A 22,432-nucleotide genomic window follows, 5' to 3' on the forward strand; every position below is an offset into this window, starting at 1 on the left:
CCTCTCCTTTCCACTCCTCTCCTCCCCGTGCCTCCTGGTCTGCCACCGTCCGCAGCTCTCACGCGGGTGTGACATTTTCCGAGCGCCTCATAGGAGTCCCAAAACAGCGCGCGACATGACGGACTCCAAACCGCCGGACTCGGCCGCAGCAGAGGAGCCCACGGCAGCAAACGACTCCCCCAAGCAGCGAGAAGAAGACCACCAGCGTCATCAGGCCAGCAACGGCGGTCAGGGAGAGCTGATCAAGATGGACCAGGAGATGAGGATTACCGAGAGCATGGAGGACGGAGGTAACGTTGACACTCGGCGGATACGTGCCACGGTGCGTTTAAAGGCTATAAATGGACCCAACGTTGAACATGTGACAATTTTCAATCAAGCGTGTCAGAGAGCAATTTTGGGGAGGAATATGTACATGGATAAACGGCATATTTAATTGCACAACATTTAATAGGCAGGATGTGTCAACATTAGAGCGCAGTAAATGATTGTGGCATAATAAGACTTTAAAATTACACCGGGGAAGACAATTTTTGTTGAGTTAGGTCTGACAGCTGTTTTAAACTCATTTTTGGGTACGGAATCCAAAACTGATCTCAGTTTTTCTCTAGTTTTTTTTAACAAAGTGAGAACAAAATGGAACAGAGGAAATATATATACCTATGTAAATAAAACACTAAGATGGAATAGTTGCAAGCTTTGAAAACTAAACAAAAAAAAAACAGCATAAAACAGAATAGAAAAGTTAGAACAGTATGCTCATGGTTCCAAGGTTAAGAGAAAAGCCAGCACAAATCCTTTTAATTCCTACTATGCTAGCTTTCTGTTTGCAGATATTGATAGTACTGACGTGTAGGGAGCTGCACACACCTCTCACCTCTCAATTGTGACTGCACAAACAAGTTGCCACGTAGCTGAAGATGAGTCCAATGGTAATCAGCTGGCAATTCTTACGACAGCTAATCAGTGGAATTTTACTTATTTGGAGGGTAAGCTGCTAGAAAAAAATTGACTCCAATTTTGGAATCAGCATGCCAATTTTAGTTTTAATCAGCATAAAAATCTAACTCAACAGATTTTTTTTTTTCCAAATTGCTCCCCAGTGTTATACTTTAAACCAGTGGTTCTCAAACATTTAACACCATCAAGGCCCACCTAAAAAATAACTTGGCTGTCAAAGCACCACCATAATGACCAGTCTTAAAATACAGCAAGTGTTCATAAAAAAACAAAGCAGCATTTTTATTCCTATTATTGTATGCCACTGTAACATTATGCACGGTTTGAGTGTTAACACTGTGCTTGCATATGGAGAATGAACAGAAGTTATATGATTTCAATTAAAATGTCCACATCGAGAGGAGCCAGATGAGGTGGCTTGGGCATCTCGTTAAGATGCCTCCTGGACGCCTCCCTAGTGCGGTGTTCCAGGCAAGTCCCAGTGGGAGGAGGTCCCGGGAACGACCCAGGACACGCTGGAAAGACTATGTCCCCTGGTTGATTTGGAACACCTGTGGATAAGTCCCATGTTGACTGCATCATCCGCAGACCTGTTCGCTCAGTAGGCAAACTGCATGGGGTCCAGCAGGGGACCTGTGACGCTCTTGAGGTGGTCCAGCACGAGACGTTCAAAGGACTTCATAACCACCGATGTCAAGACGACAGGCCTGTAGTCATTTATACCCGAGATTGGGGTTGTCATGTTGGAGACCCTGAAAATACATACATTCATAACCAGGATACACACTAACGCCTTGTGCTCAGCCCCTAATTACAAACAATTAATTTCAGATCATCATGATGAGTGCTGTACATTTTGGCTTTCATTCTGGTTCCTGAATGTTTGTTTAATTTTGTATACTTTCACAAATTGGTGTGCGTGTGTGTCAATGTATGTCAGTGTTACAAAAAAAGAACCTTGCTGGGTGCCACCACAGTCACATCGTTCTTCTTAGGTACAATGACGAACGGTAAAAGAAAATGTTAACACCAGCTCGATCCTCAAGCGTCACTCACCGTGCCATGTTCTCGCCAACAGGTCTTCTGGAGAGCAGCATGCGCCTGAAACCACACGAAGCACAAAGCTATCGCAAAAAGGCCCTCTGGGTTTCCTGGGCGTCCATCGGGGCGACGATCATCCTGGCCATTGCCGCCTTCAGTGAGTGACTGGACTTGGAAGAACAGCAAAATAATGAGATCCAAGACAAGAGCTGCATCAGATACTGTATTCAAAGATAATAATGTCCAGTTTTAATTGACACTGTTAAAAAAAGATTCCTTTCACAATATTGATTATTGTGGTTATTGTTTGCAGTGGTAGAGAACAATACTGCATTATACTGACAACTGTTTAGAATATTTTGACCCTCTCATGTACTGTATGAAAAGAGGTAAGCAAAATATTAGAAACACATCTCAGTATAATACAGTATAGTGCATCTCTACCACCATAATAATAAACATCCATCCATCAATTTTCCGTACCACTTATCCTCACTAGGGTCGCGTGCATGCCGCAGCCTATCCCAGCTACCTTCGGGCGAGAGGCGGGGTACACCCTGAACTGATTGCCAGCCAATCGCAGGGCACACATAAACAAACAACCATTCACACTCACATTCACACCCACGGGCAATTTAGAGTCTTCAATTAACCTACCACACATGTTTTTGGGATGTGGGAGGAAACCGGATTACCTGGAGAAAACCCACCCAGGCACGGGGAGAACCTGGAAACTCCACACAGGTGAGGCCGAGATTTGAACCCCGGTCCTCAGAAGTGTGAGGCAGATGTGCTAATCAGTCGTCTACCGTGCCGCTTAATAATAAACATAACATTAAATTTAAATACATTGTACATCCATCCATCCAACTATAGCACTTGTCTTTATTAGGGTCGTGGATTAGCTGGAGTCTATCCCAGGTGACTCTGGGCGAGAGGTGGGGTACACCCTGAACTGTTTGCCAGCCAATCGCAGGGCACAGATAGACAAACTATCATTCACACTCACACTCACACCTATGGTCAATTTAGAGTATTTAATGAACCGAACCTGCATGTTTTTGGAATGTGGGAGGAAGTCAGCGAGAAAACTGGCAAAGGGCGAACAGGCAAAATCTGCTGAGAGCCAGTGAAGTCCCACATTGCTAAAACTAAACTGTAACCAAAATTAAATCTTAAATCAAGGTAAAATATGCTTGTTCTTTGTCTGATAGATAGCTATTTCATCTTACCAGGCAGTTTTTGTGTAAGAGCATTTCACTTCAAGTATGTTTTTCCCCTTCAACGGGAACTAACCCCAAAATGTTTGAAGCAAAAATACATTGTGTGTGCCAGTACTAGTTAGAAAACAGTAGTGTGATTGCTATTGCATTCGCGAGAGAAGAATTAAACTGAATAATTCATCAACACCCCTCCCTGAGCCGTCGCCTTATCGTGGTGGAGATGTTTGTGTGTCCCAATGATCCCTAGGAGCTAAGAAGCTATAGAAGCTAGCTGTAGTGACGTGGAACGTCTCCTCTCAAGACAAGGAAAGAGCCTGAGCTGGTGTGTGAGGTCGAGAAATTCCAACTGGATATAGTCGGGCTCGCCTCAACACACAGCTTGAGCTCTGGTACCAGTCTTCTTGAGATGGGTTTGACTCTCTTCTAGTCTGGAGTTGCTAACAGTGAGGGCATACTGATTGGCCCACGGCTTGGTGCCTGTATGTTGGGGTTCACCCCACTGGACGAGGGGGTAGCCTCCCTGTGCCTTCAGGTTGGGGGACGGGTACTCACTATTGTTTGTGCTTATGCACAAAACATCAGCTCAGAGTGCCCACCCTTTTTGGAGTCCTCGGAGAGGTTGCTGGAGAGCGCCCCTGCTGGGGACTCCTTGGTTCTTCTTGGGGACTTCAACGCTCACATGGGCAGTGACAGTGAGACCTGGAAGGACGTGACTGGGAAGAACGCCCCCCCGATCAGAACCCGAGCGATGTTCTGTTATTGGACTTCTGTGCTCGTCACAGATTGTCCATAATGAACACCTTGTCCAATCATAAGGATGTCCATACGTGCACTTGGCATCAGGTAACCAAAGCTGCAGTTTGATGATCGACTTTGTGGTCCTGTCATCTGACTTGTGGCTGCATGTCTTGGACATTCGGGTGAAGAGAGGGCTGGAGCTGTAAACCGATCACCACTTGGTGGTGTATTGGCTTCCAGGGTAAAGATGCCAGTTTCACTTTGCAGACCCATACGTATTGTGAGGGTCTACTGGGAACGTCTGGAAGAGTCCCCTTCTCAGAAGGAGTTTCGACTCCCACCTCCGGCAGAACTTCACCCGAGTGGACCATGTTCCGCGCCTCCATAGCTTATGTGGCCGACTGGAGCTGTGGCCATAAGGTGGTCCGTGGTTGACGTGGCAGCAACCCCTGAACCTGTTGGTGGACACCAGGGGTTATGGAAGCCGTCATGCTGAAGAAGGAGTCCTATCGGGCCTTTTTGGCCTGTGTGACTCCTGAGGCAATTGATGGGTACCGAGTGGTCAAGCGGAATGCAGCTTTGGTGGTCACTGAGGCAAAAGGCGGGGTAGGAGTTCGGTGAGGTCATGGAGAACGACTTCCGGACGGCTTTGATGAAATGCTGGTCTCCCATCCGGCGTCTCAGGAGGGGGAAGCAGTGCCCCATCAACACTGGGGCCCTGCTGACCTTGACTCGGGACGTTGTGAGTCAGTGAGGAGAATACTTCGAAGACCTCCTCAATTTCACCGACACGCCTTCCCATGAGGAAGCAGAGTCTGGGGTCTCTGAGGCCTGGAACAATGGGCCAGCTCTACACCCTCGGCAGGGTCCTCAAAGGTGCATGGGAGTTTGCCCAACCAGCCTACATGTGTTTTGTAGACTCGGAGAAGGCGTTCGACTGTGTCCCTCGGGGAGTCCTGTGGGTGGTACTTCAGGAGTGTGGAGTACCGAACCCCCTGAAATGGGCTGTTCGGTCCCTGTATGACCAGTGTCAGAGTTTGGTCCGCATTGCTGGCAGTAAGTCAGATACGTTTCCGGTGAGGGTTGGACTCCGCCAAAGCTGCCCTTTGTCACTGATTCTGTTCATAACTTTTATTGGTATAATTTCTAGGCACAGGCAAGGCATAGAGGGGGTCTGGTTTGGTGGCCTCGGTATTGCATCTCTGCTTTTTGCAGATGATGTGGTTCTGTTGGCTTCATCAAGCCGTGACCACCAATTCTCACTGGAGTGGTTTACAGCCGAGTGTGAAGCAGTTAGGATGAAAATCAGCACCTCCAAATCTGAGACCATGATAATCAGTCGGAAAAGGGTGGCGTGCCCTCTCCAGGTCAGGGATGAGATCCTGCCCCAAGTGGAGGAGTTCAAGTATCTTGGGGTCTTGTTCACGAGTGAGGGAAGAATGTAACGGGAGATCGACAGGCAGATCAGGGCAGCGTCTGCAGTGATGCGGACTTTGTATTGGTCTGCTGTGGGGAAGCTCTCAATTTACCGATCGATCTACGTTCCTACCCTCATCTCTGGAAAGATCCCGGGTAGGAGCAGCCAAAATGAGTTTCCTCCGCAGGGTGTCCCGGCTCTCCCTTAGAGATAGGGTGAGAAGCTCGGTCATCCGGGAGGGGCTCAGAGTAGAGCTGTTGCTTCTCCGCATTGAGAGGAGCCAGATGAGGTGGCTCGGGCATCTGATAAGGATGCCTCCTGGACGTCTCCCTGGTGAGGTGTTTCAGGCATGTCTCACGGGGAGGAGACGGCCCAGGAGACGCTGGAGAGACTATATCTCCTGGCTGCCCTGGGAATGCCTCGGGATCCCCCCAGAAGAGCTGGATGAAGTGGCTGGGGAGAGGGAAGTCTGGGCGTCCCTGCTAATGCTACTGCCCCCGTGACCTGACCTTGGATAAGCGGAAGAAAATGGATGGATGGATGGATCTATTCAGTGTACAGTTTTAACTTAAATTTCCTTCATTTTAAAATCATATTTATTCAGTGTACTTTTTAAAATTCAAATTTGTTTCTTTTTATTGTCATATACCGGTATGTTATATTACTGTTTTTACCTGAAATGTACCCAAATGAAAAAGCATGACTACTTTATTCACTCAGTTATTAATTCACCATTTCAAAGCATATTTAGATTTATTATTATCAAATCATTATCCATCCATTGTCAACACCGCTTATCCTGGTTAGGGTCACGGGGCGCTGGAGCCTATCCCAGCTGACTTCGGGCGAAAGGCGGACTACACCCTGAACTGGTCGCCAGTCAGTCGCAGGGCATAGACACGGACAACCATTCGCACTCACATTCACACTGTCTCTAAGTAGGAACTGATCCCACGCTGCCCGCACCAAAGTCAGGAGAGTGCACCACTACACCATCAGTGACTATTATCAAATCATTATCAGAATCAAAATCCTCTTTATTTGCCAAAACCCCCCCCGAAAAAAACAACAACAATTTGTCTATGGTAGTTGGAGAAGCTCCAGTACGGCTGTCGACAGCCATTTTGACAAAAAAATAAATAATTTTGAGACATAAAAACTCACTACAGAGAGTCACTTAGCAATAAAAGATTACCCGTAATATGGTCATGCTGATACAATTACAAATGATGCAAAGTCCTCTAGCAATTTAATGGCAAGAGGGAAGAAGCTGTTGAAATGTCTGCTGGTTTTAGTTAGCATTGTTCGATAGCACCTACCTTAGGGGAGGAGCTGGAAGAAGTGGTGACCATGATGTGGAGGGTCCATGAGGATTGTGCATGCTCTTCTCTTAGTTCTGGCAGCGTGCAAGTCCTCAAGGGTGGGCAGGGTACAGATGATTTTTCCGGCAGTCCTAATTGTCCAACTGGAGTTTGTCCTTTTTTGTGTCAGCACCAAACCAGACTGTGATGGATGAATAAGGGACTGATTCGATGACTGTTGTGTAGAACTGCCTCAACAGCTCCTGTGGAAGGCTTTGCACATTTAATTTTGTGCCTGTATGTTGGCATTAAGTGAATTAAGCAGTGATCAGACGAACCCAGAGCTGCATGGGGTATAGCGTGGTCAGAGTCTTTTAGCATGGTGCAGCAGTGGTCTAGAATGTTGTTTTCCCTGGTAGGACAGTTGATGTGCTGCTTGAATTTAGGGAGTTAGTTGAGTCTAGCTTTGTTAAAGCCCCCAAGAATAATGAGCGGTGAATCTGTGTGCTATTATTCAAGTTCATTTACTTGTTCAATGATCGTTAGCAGTCTGGCGTTCGTGTTAGCCTGGGGAGTAATGTAGATAGCGGCTAGGATGAAAGAGGTGAACTCCTGCGGTGAGTAGAATGGTTTACAGTTGACGTCACGGGACCTGTTTATGATGTGGACTGTTGTATCACTCCACCTACCCGTGTTTGTGTAACTATTGTTTTTTTCCTGAGTAAAGTACTGAGCCTGCTGCTTTTCCCCCCAGATAAAGTTAGTCTGATAATAGGTTGTTCTGTGTTCCATTTCCCAATGTGAAGTTACTACAGTACTGTACTGCGTTTCACAACGGGCTAACAAATTTACAGCTATTTAGTGGGCAGAGCGGGTCTTCAAAATGAAAAACGAAGTTTGATGTTGTAGTCTGGCTGCTTGTTGTCTATGAACAAATTTTGCAATCCGGTCTTCTCCGTTTTACAAAACACTTTTCTTGCTGAACGTATTAACTCTCAGGAGCATCCTGACCTGACATGAAAAAGCAGTATGTCTGTTCTGAGAAGCTTCACCATAGCGAGGGTGGGGTTTAACTGACACCCCCCACAGAATGCTGCCATGGGCGGCTGCCCATATTGCCCATATCAGAAAACCGTCGCTGGACTGGCGGATCCTTCAATCAAGGTAGCGCCATTCCCAGATTGTGTTGCCATAGAAACATTAGTCATTTAATTTTATATTTTATCTTTACACCGAAATTATAAAATGAACAACAATCAAGTCTTGCAATTCATCATGTCTCAAGTCAAGTCGTTTCGTTTTTGTAAAGTCAATCACAGATCATAAAAACAGTGACTCAAGTCGACTCGAGTCCCCATCTCTGACATGCAGCTTTGAGACACTGGTGTTTTTTTTTTGTTAGGCTACCTATGGTTACTTCTTTTAAGAAATTGCGACAAGTCAAAGTTTCCTGGTCTATTGAGTTTTTCTTAAATTAAGCTATTTATTCCTCATGTCATTACTTTTTATAAATTGCTTTTTAAGCAACAGTGCAACATAAAAAACACACCTAATTCAATGACACAAAACATAACATGAGGATGATATAAGATGATGGGGCCATACCAATTTTTAGTAAATTCCACAGTGGGGGGAATGCTGTCATGGGAAGCCCCTTTTTGGCCCTGTGATTTGCCTTTGAAATTCAGTGTTATTACAATGTGGTTACAGTCTGTGCCTTTATTTATTACAGTTTGCTGCTGGGTTTTCGAAAAAACATGGTGTCCACTTCCTTTCCTGATACGGCTGCTGGAGTGGCGGGCCAGCTTGTCTCGTAGTTGGCCTCCGTGTCATGTGAATGTTAAACTGTGAGCTGCGTGTGGCATGCTAGACTCTGACAGAAACAAAAAAAACTGGCTGATTTTCCTGATTGTTCTCTTTAAGGAGACCTCTCGTCCTCCGGCTGGCCTGTTTCACGTGCAGCATTATGAATTGAGACATGTAACACAGAGTCAGTAAATGTGATGTAATGGTCCAACACGCAGCCAGTTTGGATGTGGGTCTGTCACCATCTGCTGCCCTTCACTGACAGCTCCATTCCCTGTCAAACATTTGCATGGCACTGCTCGCGCGTGTGAAACTTGTCATGTGCAGCAATGCCGTTTTTGCATTATCACCCTGGTGTGCCTTACCTCTTGGCATGTTTACAGAACACCTAGAATTTCACTTCCAGCTCGTGTGCTGTATTGTTGCTGTTCCTTAGCAGATTTTGAGCGAGTGGAGCGGAATGGAGCTAAAATCTAAGTCTCTGTTCGTTAAAACAGCTCATGACAGCAGCAATGTTTTAGCAATGTGAAAAATAAGCCATTGCGCTTGTCAGATGTTACAAGTAGGACTATGGAGGAGGAGCCAATTAACTAACAGTAGTCTCAACTCGTCGACTCATTTATGGCATTTCTCCTCTTGACTCCTAATAAAGGAACCAGACAGTGAGGAGGAACAGCTCAACGTGGCTGAATCTAATCTACAGCTCATGACATTTCAGGCACACGTGACAGGCCTTTGCCTTCGGGTGGGCTAACCTTTGTGCTCAAGAACCACATTAGATTTTTACATTTTAGTACAGATGGATCTAGGTTTCCCTTGCCCGGACGCGGGTCACCGGGGCCCCCCTCTGGAGCCAGGCCTGGAGGTGGGGCTCGTAGGCGAGCGCCTGGTGGCCAGGCCTGCACCCATGGGGCCCGGCCGGGCACAGCCCGAAAGGGTATGGGTACTTATTGCCCCCTGCCTCAGCGCCTGTACGTTGGGGTTCACCCCGGTGGACGAGAGGGTAGCCTCCCTCCGCCTTCGGGTGGGGGGCCGGGTCCTGACTGTTGTTTGTGCCTATGCACCAAACAGCAGTTCAAAGTACCCATCCTTTTTGGAGTCCTTGGAGGGGGTGCTGGAGAGCGCTCCCGCTGGGGACTCCATCATTCTGCTGGGGGACTTCAATGCTCAAGTGGGCAATGACAGTGAGACCTGGAAGGGCGTGATTGGTAGAAAATGGATGGATGGATTTTAGTACAGTACAATAGATTTTCATTTAACCTTGTAGAACTGTTTGTTTTTAAACATTTATCTAAGTACAATTTTATGTAACTTAAGTCATGTGCAATACATTTTAATGGGATCAGGAGACAGTGTTTTTCTTTCTTTTCCTATATTGAAATGTCCAATGATGACTATACTTTTTAGGAATCATTTTTGATGAACACGTAGGCCTACTATGGTACCTATTTTAATTTTGGTCATTATGGTGGTACTTAGAGAGCTAAGTATTTTTTGAGGTGGTACTTAGTGTAGAAGGTTGAGAAGCACTGGATTAAAGAAAATGAATGGGCTGTATGCGGCCCATGGTCCATACTTTGCCCACCTCTGTCTTAGCCATTGTTCAGACTGTAGCAGCAAGCCTCATGAGCATGAGCCTTTCTCCTTGTTTGTGTTAGGTGTGTGACACCTTGCAACACAGCCACTCCCGCCCATAGTGTTTGCTTCCATTTTAACAGCTGTCAGGTTTGATTTGCCATATAGTGTAGCTCTTGATCCCCCCCCTTCATGCTCACAAGAAGAGGAATTGATATACAATACTAAGTAATAGGAAAAGGTCTGATGACTCTAATGGCATCCAGTATAAGACCTACATCATAAAAGATAATGGTAATTTTGAATTGACACTGTGGTTGTAGTTTGCGGTACACTACACAATAGTGCAGAACACAACAGCATAGCAATATGATGCACAAGAGGTTGTGCATTACAATTATTTTCCTCAGCACTTTGAACACTAATAGTCACGCATGTTTTTGATACTGCCGCTGGTGTGATACAAATATACCTCCACAATGGTATTCATGTGTGCAATATATGATGAAACGCAGGCGGAAACAAGAAGGGGGGAGATGATGAAAGAGGAGGAGGAAATGGAGGATTTGACTATTGTTGCAGGAGAAACAGCATGAAAGGAAAGAGAGCTCTGAGTGCATGGCTGAGGAAGGGTTGTTGGACCCCCTAGTGGCTCTCACTAAAAATAAATCAGGGGGGAGAGGAACCCTCCCCACTTCCTATTTGCATCTACCTCCCTCCTTTGTCTCCTCTTCCCCCTCACTCCATTGCAGGTGTGCAAGATTGCACACCGCAGTGTTTACCATTCATTCACTGTGACTTATGAGAACCACTGGGCGGAACATTCTCGTGACATTTTGTTTTACACAAAAATAGACAATATCCATCTGCAACTGAACAACCACAATTCCAGTTGTTCCTTTCCCCCAGTTCTACATGTCCCTCCTTCCAAACACCTCTCTTGTTTCCAACTTCCTTCTGCTGCAGACCTATCCAGATCCAAGCCATCTTCCTGTCAACTTGGCCCCCTCTCTGGCCATTGCCTGTCTTCCATCTTTGCTACCCCTCTGATAACTGCCATTGCTATTTCTCTCCAAAATTCTGGAAAAAAGTAGTGGCAGCCAGTGATGCCAGTAACATGTTACTCCAAAAAGGCCACCATTTTGATTAATGAGCAACGTAATGTAAGGAATCAAATTACAGTAATTTCTTCAACCCAATAACTGTTTCTATTGAGTCAACAATGATTCTTAACAAACAATCATTTGTGGATGATGACTTAAAGAAGCAACAACTCATCTGTCCAACGACATGGTACCAACTAAGCAAACCACTTCCTTTCTAACATATTGAGGAAAATGACTGGGACGTCATTGTTTATCGTACAATCCACAGTGAAGGTGCAGGAAGCACAGCTTCACTGTTGCTACACTCTTTTTGTTACTTTCCATTTTAAAAAGTGCATTTGATTGCTTTTACTTTTTTATTTATACATTACGAAAAGAGTTTTACTGGCGTGTTAAGTGCGCAATGCATTGTGGGTTAATTATTCATACCGAAGTGCACAGTCAGAAATCGTCATGGAGGTAAGGACTGATTCACTGAAGGACTTACAATACTTATCTTAAATAATATTTACAATGAAAAGTGAGAGCTTTCATCTGTCGTCTGGAGTCCGGACTGCTCTTGAGCTGGTTTAACGCGCTGCACCGCTGACGTACACATAAGTAAGTGCTTCTCTCCCCGTCAATCACCCACAGTTTTGCTACTTAAACAGCTGCCTAAACATGTCACTGGGACCAAAAAAGTGTTCTCGCGCTTTGCATCAAAACTACAATGGTGGGAGCAAGTCTGTGTGTAGGTGTGTGTGTGTGTGTGCGCGCGCTTTTAAAACATTAAGTGCATTCCTGTAGTCCTGTCTGTTTCCCCCATGCCCAACATCTAACCGACACTCTCTCACATTTACGTACGTACATACATGCACACACGCACGTACGCGCGCACACACACGCGGACGCACGCACACACACACAAAGAGTTGCCTTCATGGACCCCCACACAATCAGAAACCACAGAACAACAATATGCAGGGTTGCTACAGTCTGTCTGTCTGTCTATCTATCTATCAGTTAAGAGTCTTTAGAGAAGTGCACTTGAGAATAGTATGCTTGTTGACGTGTTTAGGTACTTACTGTATTTGGCATGTCAAGTCTGCACTTAGTAGCTAATTTAATGTGGCTTCAACTACACTAACATTTCAGGTATTGGTTCATGTTGATGACGTAATTCCTGAACTTGTGTTACCAAGTAATGGGTACGGTTAAGCTAATGCTCTTTTTGTACTGTGGATAAGTGATATTTCTGACACTTGGCAGCTGCTGAAAGTGACTCAAAAAAGTTACTTGTAATCTAACTTCCTTTTGAAATCAAGTAATCAATAAAGTAATTAAGTCACTTTTAAACTCAAGTCATCAATAGAGAACTAACTTACTTTTTCAAGGTAACTGTGGCAACACTGGTGGCAGCACAGGGTCATACCTATAGCTCTCTTGCAATGATCGATTTGAACAGTTCCAGTCCGATTTCCGTCCGTGCCACGTTACAAAGAAAGCCATCCATCCATCCATTTTCTTCTGCTTATTGGTGGTAGGATTGGAGGGAGCAACCCTAACCCCCCTGCCGGTGGAACGTACCTGGAACACCTCACCATGGAGGCATACAGGAGGCGTCCTAATATCTCCTGTACGCCAGAGCAACCGCATCTGGCTCCTCTCAATGCAGAGTAGCTGCCTTACTCTGAGCCCCTGATGACTGAGCGTATCACCCAATCTCTAAAGGAGAGCCCAGTCACCCTGTGGAGTAAACACGTTGACCAAATGTATCTGGGATCTTTCAGTCACGTCCCACAGCTTGTGACCATAGATGAGGGTGGGAACGTACAGTAGCTCAATTGCTGAATCAAGTGCACCCTCTTCACAATGACCACCACCACCACCATCAACGACGCAGAGTCTGCATCACTATACATGCTACGTTGTTATGTTTGTTGACCTCTTGCTCCATTCTTCCGTCACTCATGAACAACACCCAAAGATTCCTGAACTCCTCCATTTGGGGCAAGAATCTCACCCATTACTCAGAGAGGGCACTCTACCCTTTTACGACTGAGGATCATGGCCTCAGATTCGGGGTGTTGATTCTCATCCCAACCATTTTACGCTTGGCTGCTAAAGGCTCCAGCGAGAGTTGAAGATCACGACTTGATGAAGCCCAACAGAACCAAATCCTCTGCAATAAGCGGAGACGTAATACTGAGGTAATCAAACCGGACCCCCTCAATGCCTCAGCTGCATCTAGACATTCTGTCCATAAAGGTTATGTACAGAATTAATAACAAATGAGCCCACCCTCACTGGAAATTAATCAGACTTACTGCCGGCAATGGGGACCTAACTCTGACACCGGTTAGACAGGCACAGAACAGCCTGTCTCGGGGGATCTAGTACCCCATACTCCCAGAGCACCCCCGTCAGGACCCAGTCAAACGCTTTCTTCAAGTGCACAGGTTGGGCAAATTCCCACGCAACCTTCAGGACTGAGGGTGTAGAGCTGGTCCACTGTTCCACGGTCAGGATGAAAACTTACCTCCTGGTTCATGGAGAATGATGTTTTTCCCTTAGCCCATGCACCACCCATCTACAAACATTTGTCCACAGTTCTTCGTGTTTTTCCGCATAATCCCTTTAATTGTATCTGTCCTACTCTTTTGCTATGTCAAAATGATTTCTGAAAACAGGTAATTCAAACCATTAAGACTGCTCCATAGTATTTTATATTTGATACCCTTGTTCTGGTGTTTTTCAGCTGTCTCTATCATGCGACACAGCGCTTCTGCTTTTGGATTTGCTGTAAGTGGACTTCACATTTTGAATTGCGTCTAAAACATATATGGGTGTTTATTTGATTTCGGGCACTTTTGATTTTCGTTTCTGTCATCACCACCACCACACTGCACTATGTGATGACATGTGATGGTAATGATGTTTCAAAGTTTTTAGCTAACTGTGCTATGCTGGTAGTTAGCTTACATTTTTCTTTTAGTTAGCTAGTCCTGTACAACATTTTTTTATGATTATCAAGTTTTTACAGGAAAATCTTTAAACATAACACTACAAGTCGTTTGGTAATGACATGCAATAAAAATATTATGTGACTTAAGGGTACAAATGAGGAAAAATCTTACTCTTCCAGTTATCAAAATGTCTGACTTCTCTCTGCCCTAGCATGTGCTTGAGTGACAAGACAAAATGACACAGGGAATTAAATAATCAGATTTTGAATAAACTTTATTGATCTGAAACTGGTGATCAATGTGGCGGCAATGACAGCAACTTTAAGGTACAGACATATTTTAGTAAAAATAAAAGACAGAATTTGAAATGTTTTGTATATATAATGAGAAGTTATTAATTATATTATATTTTAAGGAATTTATGGTAAAAGTTACACTTTTTAGGAGAAAGAAAGAGCTTCATATATCCAAACCCTGTGCTAGGGACATGGTGAAAACTGTAAAATACCACCATAAAACCACTCAAAAAAAAAAAAAAAGTCAAAATATACTATTATTAACATGACATTTTAGACAACACTTATAATTAGGCACACCCACTGCTGGTTATTGAAAAACTCTATTTAAATATATATATTTTTTAAATTTTACATCAAGGACACAAAAAGGCCCGTAATCAAATAAACATCCATATTCATGTGCTTAAATCTCATTTGTGTCTACAGTTTGATGCAACGCTGGATGTCCTGTCCTCGGTCATTGTGCTGTGGCGTTACAGCAATGCTGCAGCCGTCCACTCAGCTCATCGGGAATACATGTGAGTCCTGTAATTACACTATTTCTCAATTGCTAAAACACATAACCCTATTGTCTGAACCAAATCTTCAGTGCCCTCAACCCACTTATTGAATTGAAGCACTTTTCACCTTGTCAGCATATTTTCACCCACTGAAACACATTTTGCACTCTGATGCACTTGTGTTGCACAATGGTAAGTACATGTACCAAAAGTGAAACTCAAATAAAGCACGTGTCTCAACTAAAACACAGCAACTAAAGATTTACCATACTTGTGGCTAATGATGTGACTATAAGACAGGTCAGTGAGCACTGGTTTTGGAAGTTTGACTATAGAGACAATCTGAGAGACAGAGGAAGAGTAAAAGGTGGTCTAGGTGGAAGAGGAGCGAGAATAGCTACAGTATTAGACAAAGGACTATTACGGATTTCAGATGAAATACGGGCAATTTTCGTACACCATGTTTTTCCCCATGGTTTGACAATGAAGGGAAGTGGGAATGCTGCGAGTGTAGCCCAAACTGAGCAGATTCACTGTGTCCATCATTGTCTGAAGAGTCAGAGACGTGACCAAGTAGACCTACTTGCTTTTTTCACTACGTATGTTTATAGTCTGTCTTGATACAGAGCAGTACACAAAATGGTGTGTCTATATACATACATATTGTGTATATATACGCGTGTGTGTGTAGAGTTTGTATGTTCTCCCAGTGCCTGTGTGGGTTTTCTCGGGGTACTCCGGTTTCCTCCCACATTTCAAAAACATGTGTGTAGGTTGACTGAAGACTCTAAATTGTCAATAGATAGACAGACAACTATTCACACTCACATGCATATGTGTGCCCTGTGATTGGCTGACGACCAAATCAAGGTGTACCCCACTTCTTGCCCAGAGTCAGCTGGGATAGGTGCCAGCATGCCCGCGACCCTAGTGGGGATAAGCGTTACGGAAAAGGGATGGATGGATTTCATATATACACACAGTGGGTACGGAAAGTTTTCAGACCCCCTTAAATGTTTCACTCTTTGTTACCTATATTGATGCCATTTGTTAAAATCATGTAAATTCATTTTTTTCCTCATTAATGTACACACAGCACCCCATATTGACAGAAAAAAACGTAATTGTTGAAATTTCTGCTGATTTATTAAAAAAGAAAAACTGAAATATCACAGCCATAAGTATTCAGACCCTTTGCTGTGACACTCATGTATTTAACTCAGGTGCTGTCCATTTCTTCTGATCATCCTGGAGATGGTTCTACACCTTCATTCTTGTCCAGCTGTGTTTGATTATACTGATTGGACTTGATTAGGAAAGCCACACACCTGTCAATATAAGACCTTAAAACTCACAGTGCATGTTAGGGCAAATGAGAATCATGAGGTCAAAGGAACTGCCTGAAGAGCTCAGAGACAGAATTGTGGCAAGGCACAGATCTGGCCAAGGTTACAAAAACATTTCTGCTGCACTTAAGGTTCCTAAGGGCACAGTGGCCTCCATAATCCTTAAATGGAAGAAGTTTGGGACGATCAGAACCCTTCTTAGAGCTGGCCGTCTGGCCAAACTGAGCAATTGGGGCAGAAGACCCTTGGTGAGATAGGTAAAGAAGAACCCAAAGATCACTGTGGCTGAGCTCCAGAGATGCAGTCGGGAAATGGGACAAAGTTCTAGAAAGTCAACCATCACTGCAGCCCTCCACCAGTCGGGGCTTTATGGCAGAGTGGCCCGACGGAAGCCTCTCCTCAGTGCAAGACACATGAAAGCCCACATGGAGTTTGCTAAAAATCACCTGAAGGACTCCAAGACGGTGAAAAATAAGATTCTCTGGTCTGATGAGACCAAGATAGAAATTGTTGGCCTTAATTCTAAGCGGTATGTGTGGAGAAAAACGGGCACTCCTCATCACCTGTCCAATAAAGTCTCAACAGTGAAACATGGTGGTGGCAGCATCATGCTGTGGGGGTGTTTTTCAGCTGCAAGGACAGGATGACTGGTTGCAATCGAAGGAAAGATGAATGCAGCAAACTATAGGCATATCCTGGACGGAAACCTCCTCCAGAGTGCTCAGGACCTCAGACTGGGTCGAAGGTTTACCTTCTAACAAGACAATGACCTTAAGCACACAGCTAAAATAACGAAGGAGTGGCTTCAGAACAACTCCGTGACTGTTCTTGAATGGCCCAGCCAGAGCCCTGACTTAAACCCAATTGAGCATCTCTGGAGAGACCTGAAAATGGCTGTCCACCAACGTTCACCATCCAACCTGACAGAACTGGAGAGGATCTGCAAGGAGGAATGGCAGAGGATCCCCAAATCCAGGTGTGAAAAACTTGTTGCATCATTCCCAAAAAGACTCAAGACTTTTTTCTGTCAATATGGGGTGCCGTGTGTACATTAATGAGGAAAGAAATGAACTTAAATAATTTTAGCAAATGGCTGCAATATAAAAAAAGAGTGAAACATTTAAGGGGCTCTGAATACTTTCCGTACCCACTGTATATACACACATATTACTAGTGCATATTACTCGTGCTAAAGAGGAATTTTGTTTTGTTTTGTTTTGCAAAGCGCATTGCTATTGTGTCGACTATGGTGGTTAGCACATCTGCCTCACAGTTCTGGGGACCGGAGTTCAAATCCCGGCCCCGCCTGTGTGGAGTTTGCATGTTCGTCCCGTGCCTGGCTGGGTTTTCTCCGGCCTCTCCGGTTTCCTCCCACATCCCAAAAATATGCGTGGTAGGTTAATTGTTCCTATAGTGAGGATAAGCGGTTCGGAAAATGGATGGATGGAATAATATACTTTTAACCTGATCCCTAGGTTAATTGAAGACTCTAAATTGCCCGTAGGTGTGAATGTGAGTGCAAATGGTTGTTTCTTTTTATGTGCCCTGCGATTGTCTGACGACCGGTTCAGGGTGTACCCCGCCTCTCGCCCGAGGGTAGCTGCGACCCTGGTGAGGATAAGCGGTAAAGAAAATAGATGTATGGATGGCATTGCTATTGTGAACAACAAAGATATTTAATGCAGCTTTAATGATAATGATAATTGTGTTGTCCTTTTTTCTATGCTGTGTGTAATGACTGTTCAGTGAGGTTTTTCATTTTGACTGATTTGGGGTCTGTTCTGAGGCAATAGTTTGGTTTTGCAGGAAGAGTCAGGGGTTTTGTGAATATAGCTTGAATTTTTGGATTTGTGTTTTTTGGTATTGAGAAAATGGGTGTCAGTTTCAAGAAATGTGTTTAAGTATTTGAGAAACTGTAATTTGTGTGCGAGTGTGTGTAGTCTGTTCTTTCATGCGGGAGTGTGCGAGACAAGCGTGTCGTTTTGACTCCATCTGCCTCAGCCTATTGGGATTAATTATAGATGAGGATCAACTTGCATTTTAGCGCTACCTGGTTGAGAATGGTGTGTGCGTGTGTGTGTGTGTGTGTGAAAGAGTGAGTGAGAAAGAGAAAGAGAGTGAGAGCGAGAGCGAGAGAAAGCGAGAGCGACAGAGAGACATGCTTCTACCAAAATAGAAGGATGTGTTTCATTCAAGTGTCTGAGAAACTGTCGTTAATTGCTGCAGTGACAGTAAAGGAGATCTGACTCACACACCCGAGAGAAAAAGAATATCCATATACTGTAGATCTCATGCTCCTTAATTAACATACATGACACATCTCAGCCCAGGCCAGATGACACTTGGGCCATATTTCATGTCAATGGCTGCTTTCATGACAAGTATCAACATGTTAAATAGAGTTGCGAAACACTAGCAAGCCTCCCTCTCCTCGTGTCTTCTTGATCATCATCATCAGCAGCAGCAGCAGCAGCAGCAGCAGCAGCAGCAGCAGCAGCCACCTTCAGAGTCGCAATGGAGGAGCTGAATAATAACTGGTTGTCAAGGTAACAAGCTCAAGACAAGTTGACGGGAACAGCGTGTCACACAAATAGATGCCATGTGTGCATCCGCTGTGTGTCCTGCTGCATCACCCAGCATAGTGCTGGCTGTTGCCTCAGTTACCGCATCCAGACCAGACCCACTGTATATGACACACATTATATGTGCACATATGAAATGACAGGCTTTGTGCATGCAGCAGTTAATTATGTTGCTCAAGGTTCTTTCAGTGGTTACATGTGATATTTCGAGCTTGCTGAAAGGTTAAAGGTTATAAATGGCCATTCTAAGAAATATGAGCCATTCAAGACATTCATCCATACCGTCCATTTTACCGACTTTGGGCGAGAGGCGGGGTACACCCTAGACTGGTCGCCAGCCAATCGCATGGCACATCTGGACTAACAACCATCCGCACTCACATACACACCTAGGGACAGTTTTCAATGAATTCACCATGTGTGTTTTGGACTGGTTAGCACATATGAATATTTATTTTTAAATGGGTTTGCTGTACCACCAACGGCATATTGCTTGCCATGATGTCCGCCAGCCAAAGGCTGAGCTGCACTGTATATATTTACGGAGTCAGAGCTGCCAAATATTACGGAACATCCGTATTTTGTTACGGAAATCACTGAACGCTGACTCATTACGGCCATAACACAGATTGTTCCAGATATTTGGGGGGGGGAAAAATCCTACGTACGTCCAACATTACCGGCCAGTACGGCGCTCTGTCGGGCCACCGTGACGAAAGTTTCATAAGTGAATGAGATTAAATAAACAATGTATTGTTTTGAAACTAGAGAGAGAGAAAAAGCTGCTTGGGGGCATGTTATTTTATTATGCCCCTCGGTTGCCAAGCTACGGAGGCAAAAGTTCTCTTTGTGTCCGGTGTCAACGCATTGTAAGTCACGAATCATCGCCTCCATGGAAAAGCATCAACTACACTTTGTACCATGCTTCTTACACGTATCGTTTACATTATCAAGAAACAAAAGCGAGGAGTTGGTAGAAAAAGGCGGAAATGCATGATGCTAATGGCTAAGCTATCGTGTCATAAAGTTGCAAAACACCGAAAAAGGTGATTGGGTGATACACTACACTTCTCACATAGGTCTGGCTGGAACCCCCTTATAGCAAAGAGTAACCACATTTGAACAACAAAATAACAAGGCAATTAATACATATCTGGCGATATCAACACAAGATGCCCCCGGAACTGGAAATGAATTCATACGTCACTTGAGACGTCATGTGAGCACAGGATCAGGTTATCCATCCATCCATTATCTGAGCCGCTTATCCTCACAAGGGTCGCGGAAGCGCTGGAGCCTATCCCAGCTATTCTTTTCACAAAATAGAAATCTAAACTATTGTCCATGCATAAACTATCCAATTCATTCCATCAGCAATGTTATTTGCTTGTTTGAAAAATAGAGTGCTGAGTTTTCATTGACTTTTGAGATCTGATTAATCTTTTTTTTTTTTTTTTTTTTTTTTTTTTTTTTTTTAAACCAAGGCTGAAAACAGAATTGGCAAAGGCGAATTAATCCATAGACGCAGATATTTTTGACGATGGCATGTCAAAATCTCATATACTTTGATTCAGGCTGCAGCTGCATCCGCCATTGCAAGGTTGATGCAATAAAAGCACTAAAATTACAAATATTAAAGCCATAACCTTTGATTGACTACAGTTATAGAGTAATGATTATGTTGTGCAATTGAAGAATATGCAGAATTATTTTTATCCTATTAAAAAATACACTGCAATAACTGTCCAGCGGTAATGTTCTTCACAAAATTGTGAAAATATGGATATTCAGACAAATTTGGACAAATTGTTCTGGAAATGAATTTTTATAGGTTAGCAGCTCTTCAGAGTAAACTAGTGGCTAGAAAACAAGGAAGTAACATATCTTGTCTACTATGTTGCGTGTGAGGACTTAGTATGTCTCTGTACAGTACTGGAAAAATCAGATTAGGAATACATATAAATATTTCACGGACTGTCTGTGACCCACCCAAAATGGGTCCGCAACCCACTATTGGGTACCGACCCACCAGTTGAGAATCACTGCACTCAACTGCAGTGCAGCATAAGGAGTGACATGTTTCTTAGAATTTTCATTTGATAAGGAAATGCACTATTCAGATCTCTAAAGGAGCAGTTAGTCTAATTTGACACTCGAGCTGTAATTCTCAGAAATTATGAAAATCATTATTGCTTATTACATCCATCCATCCATCCCTCCATCCATTTTCTGAGCCGCTTCTCCTCACTAGGGTCGCGGGCGTGCTGGAGCCTATCCCAGCTGTCATCGGGCAGGAGGCGGGGTACACCCTGAACTGGTTGCCAGCCAATCGCAGGGCACATAGAAACAAACAACCATTCGCACTCGCATTCACACCTACGGGCAATTTAGAGTCTCCAATTCATGCATGTTTTTGGGATGTGGGAGGAAACCGGAGTGCCCGGAGAAAACCCACGCAGGCACGGGGAGAACATGCAAACTCCACACAGGCGGGCCCGGGGATTGAACCCCGGTCCTCAGAACTGTGAGGCTGACGCTCTAACCAGTCGTTCACCGTGCCGCCTTTGCTTATTACGGTGGAACCAAATTCAAACACAGTCTGTGGTAGCTGGTCCAATCCCAATTCAACAACACCAGTTCAGGGTCTACCCTGCCTCTGGCCCAAAGTCAGCTCGGTTAAGCTCCAGCTCACCCACGACCCCAATGAGGACAAGCGCAATAGAAAGTGGAAGGCTGAAACGGTAAAAAGAAGTTAATCACTGTGAAAAGAAATAATGTACTCACCCTTAACTTGGATGTCAGATGCAGTGATAAACATGCAGAGGGCCTGGAGGACAATCTGAATGTTGATGTTGACTCATTGTTGCTTAAGCCGAACAGGCAGAACAGAGGGACATGTGTACTCGTTTCCTACATCACACTGCCTTTCATTTCTGCTTCTGTGGTCATCATCACACTTCTTTGCCATGGCTAGTACCTTTTTTCAAAACAAAAAGAAAACCCCATGGAGTTAATCCTTTCAATCACATGTGTCAAACTGGTGGCCCGGGGGCCAGATCTTGCCCGCCACATCAATTTATGTGGCCCGCCAAAGCAAATCAAAATTGCTCATTGTGTTCTGGTGTAATACCATTGAGATATTTGCAAGCATTTTCTTGTTACCAATCCCCCTTTAAAAAGAAATGTCATCGTTGAAAAACATGTTTTTATAGGCTTCTGATTTCAAAACTGGCTATTCATCAATGTGTTGTGTATACTTTATGTAATCTTTCATGAATATGGGTTCACAGTTGTAGCGGCCCTCCGAGGGCGGTCATAACTACGATGTGGCCCGTGACAAAAATGAGTTTGACACCCCTGCTTTAAATGCTTCCCGAGTCTCACCAGATATTTGGCATTAGAAGAGGTTCCACTGTATTCTTATTAGGTGTGGTTCTGCAATTGATAATGTGCATCTTTTCTGCTACAGAGCCTGCCTTATCCTGGGTGTGATCTTCATCTTGTCATCCTTGTGCATAATGGGCAAGGCAATCCATGACCTGGCCACCAAGCTGCTGCCTGAAGTGGTAAGAGCAGACGTTACAACACAAACA

At 44.3% G+C, this 22,432-nt stretch overlaps 1 protein-coding gene across 1 annotated transcript in view; it reads left to right on the plus strand.

The window, feature by feature from the left end:
- The window catches only part of LOC133488932 (transmembrane protein 163a), a 27,337-nt gene continuing 4,905 nt past the window's right edge, over positions 1-22,432 (plus strand). Inside the window, exons 1-5 of the mRNA XM_061797474.1 lie at positions 1-290; positions 2,039-2,158; positions 13,905-13,948; positions 14,838-14,929; positions 22,309-22,405. Coding sequence (XP_061653458.1) covers positions 116-290; positions 2,039-2,158; positions 13,905-13,948; positions 14,838-14,929; positions 22,309-22,405 — 528 coding nt within the window. The 5' untranslated portion in view covers positions 1-115. The remainder of the gene's footprint in view (positions 291-2,038; positions 2,159-13,904; positions 13,949-14,837; positions 14,930-22,308; positions 22,406-22,432) is intronic.

The sequence above is a fragment of the Phyllopteryx taeniolatus genome, chromosome 1, assembly GCF_024500385.1.
Source record: "Phyllopteryx taeniolatus isolate TA_2022b chromosome 1, UOR_Ptae_1.2, whole genome shotgun sequence".
Classification (NCBI taxonomy): Eukaryota; Metazoa; Chordata; class Actinopteri; order Syngnathiformes; family Syngnathidae; genus Phyllopteryx; species Phyllopteryx taeniolatus.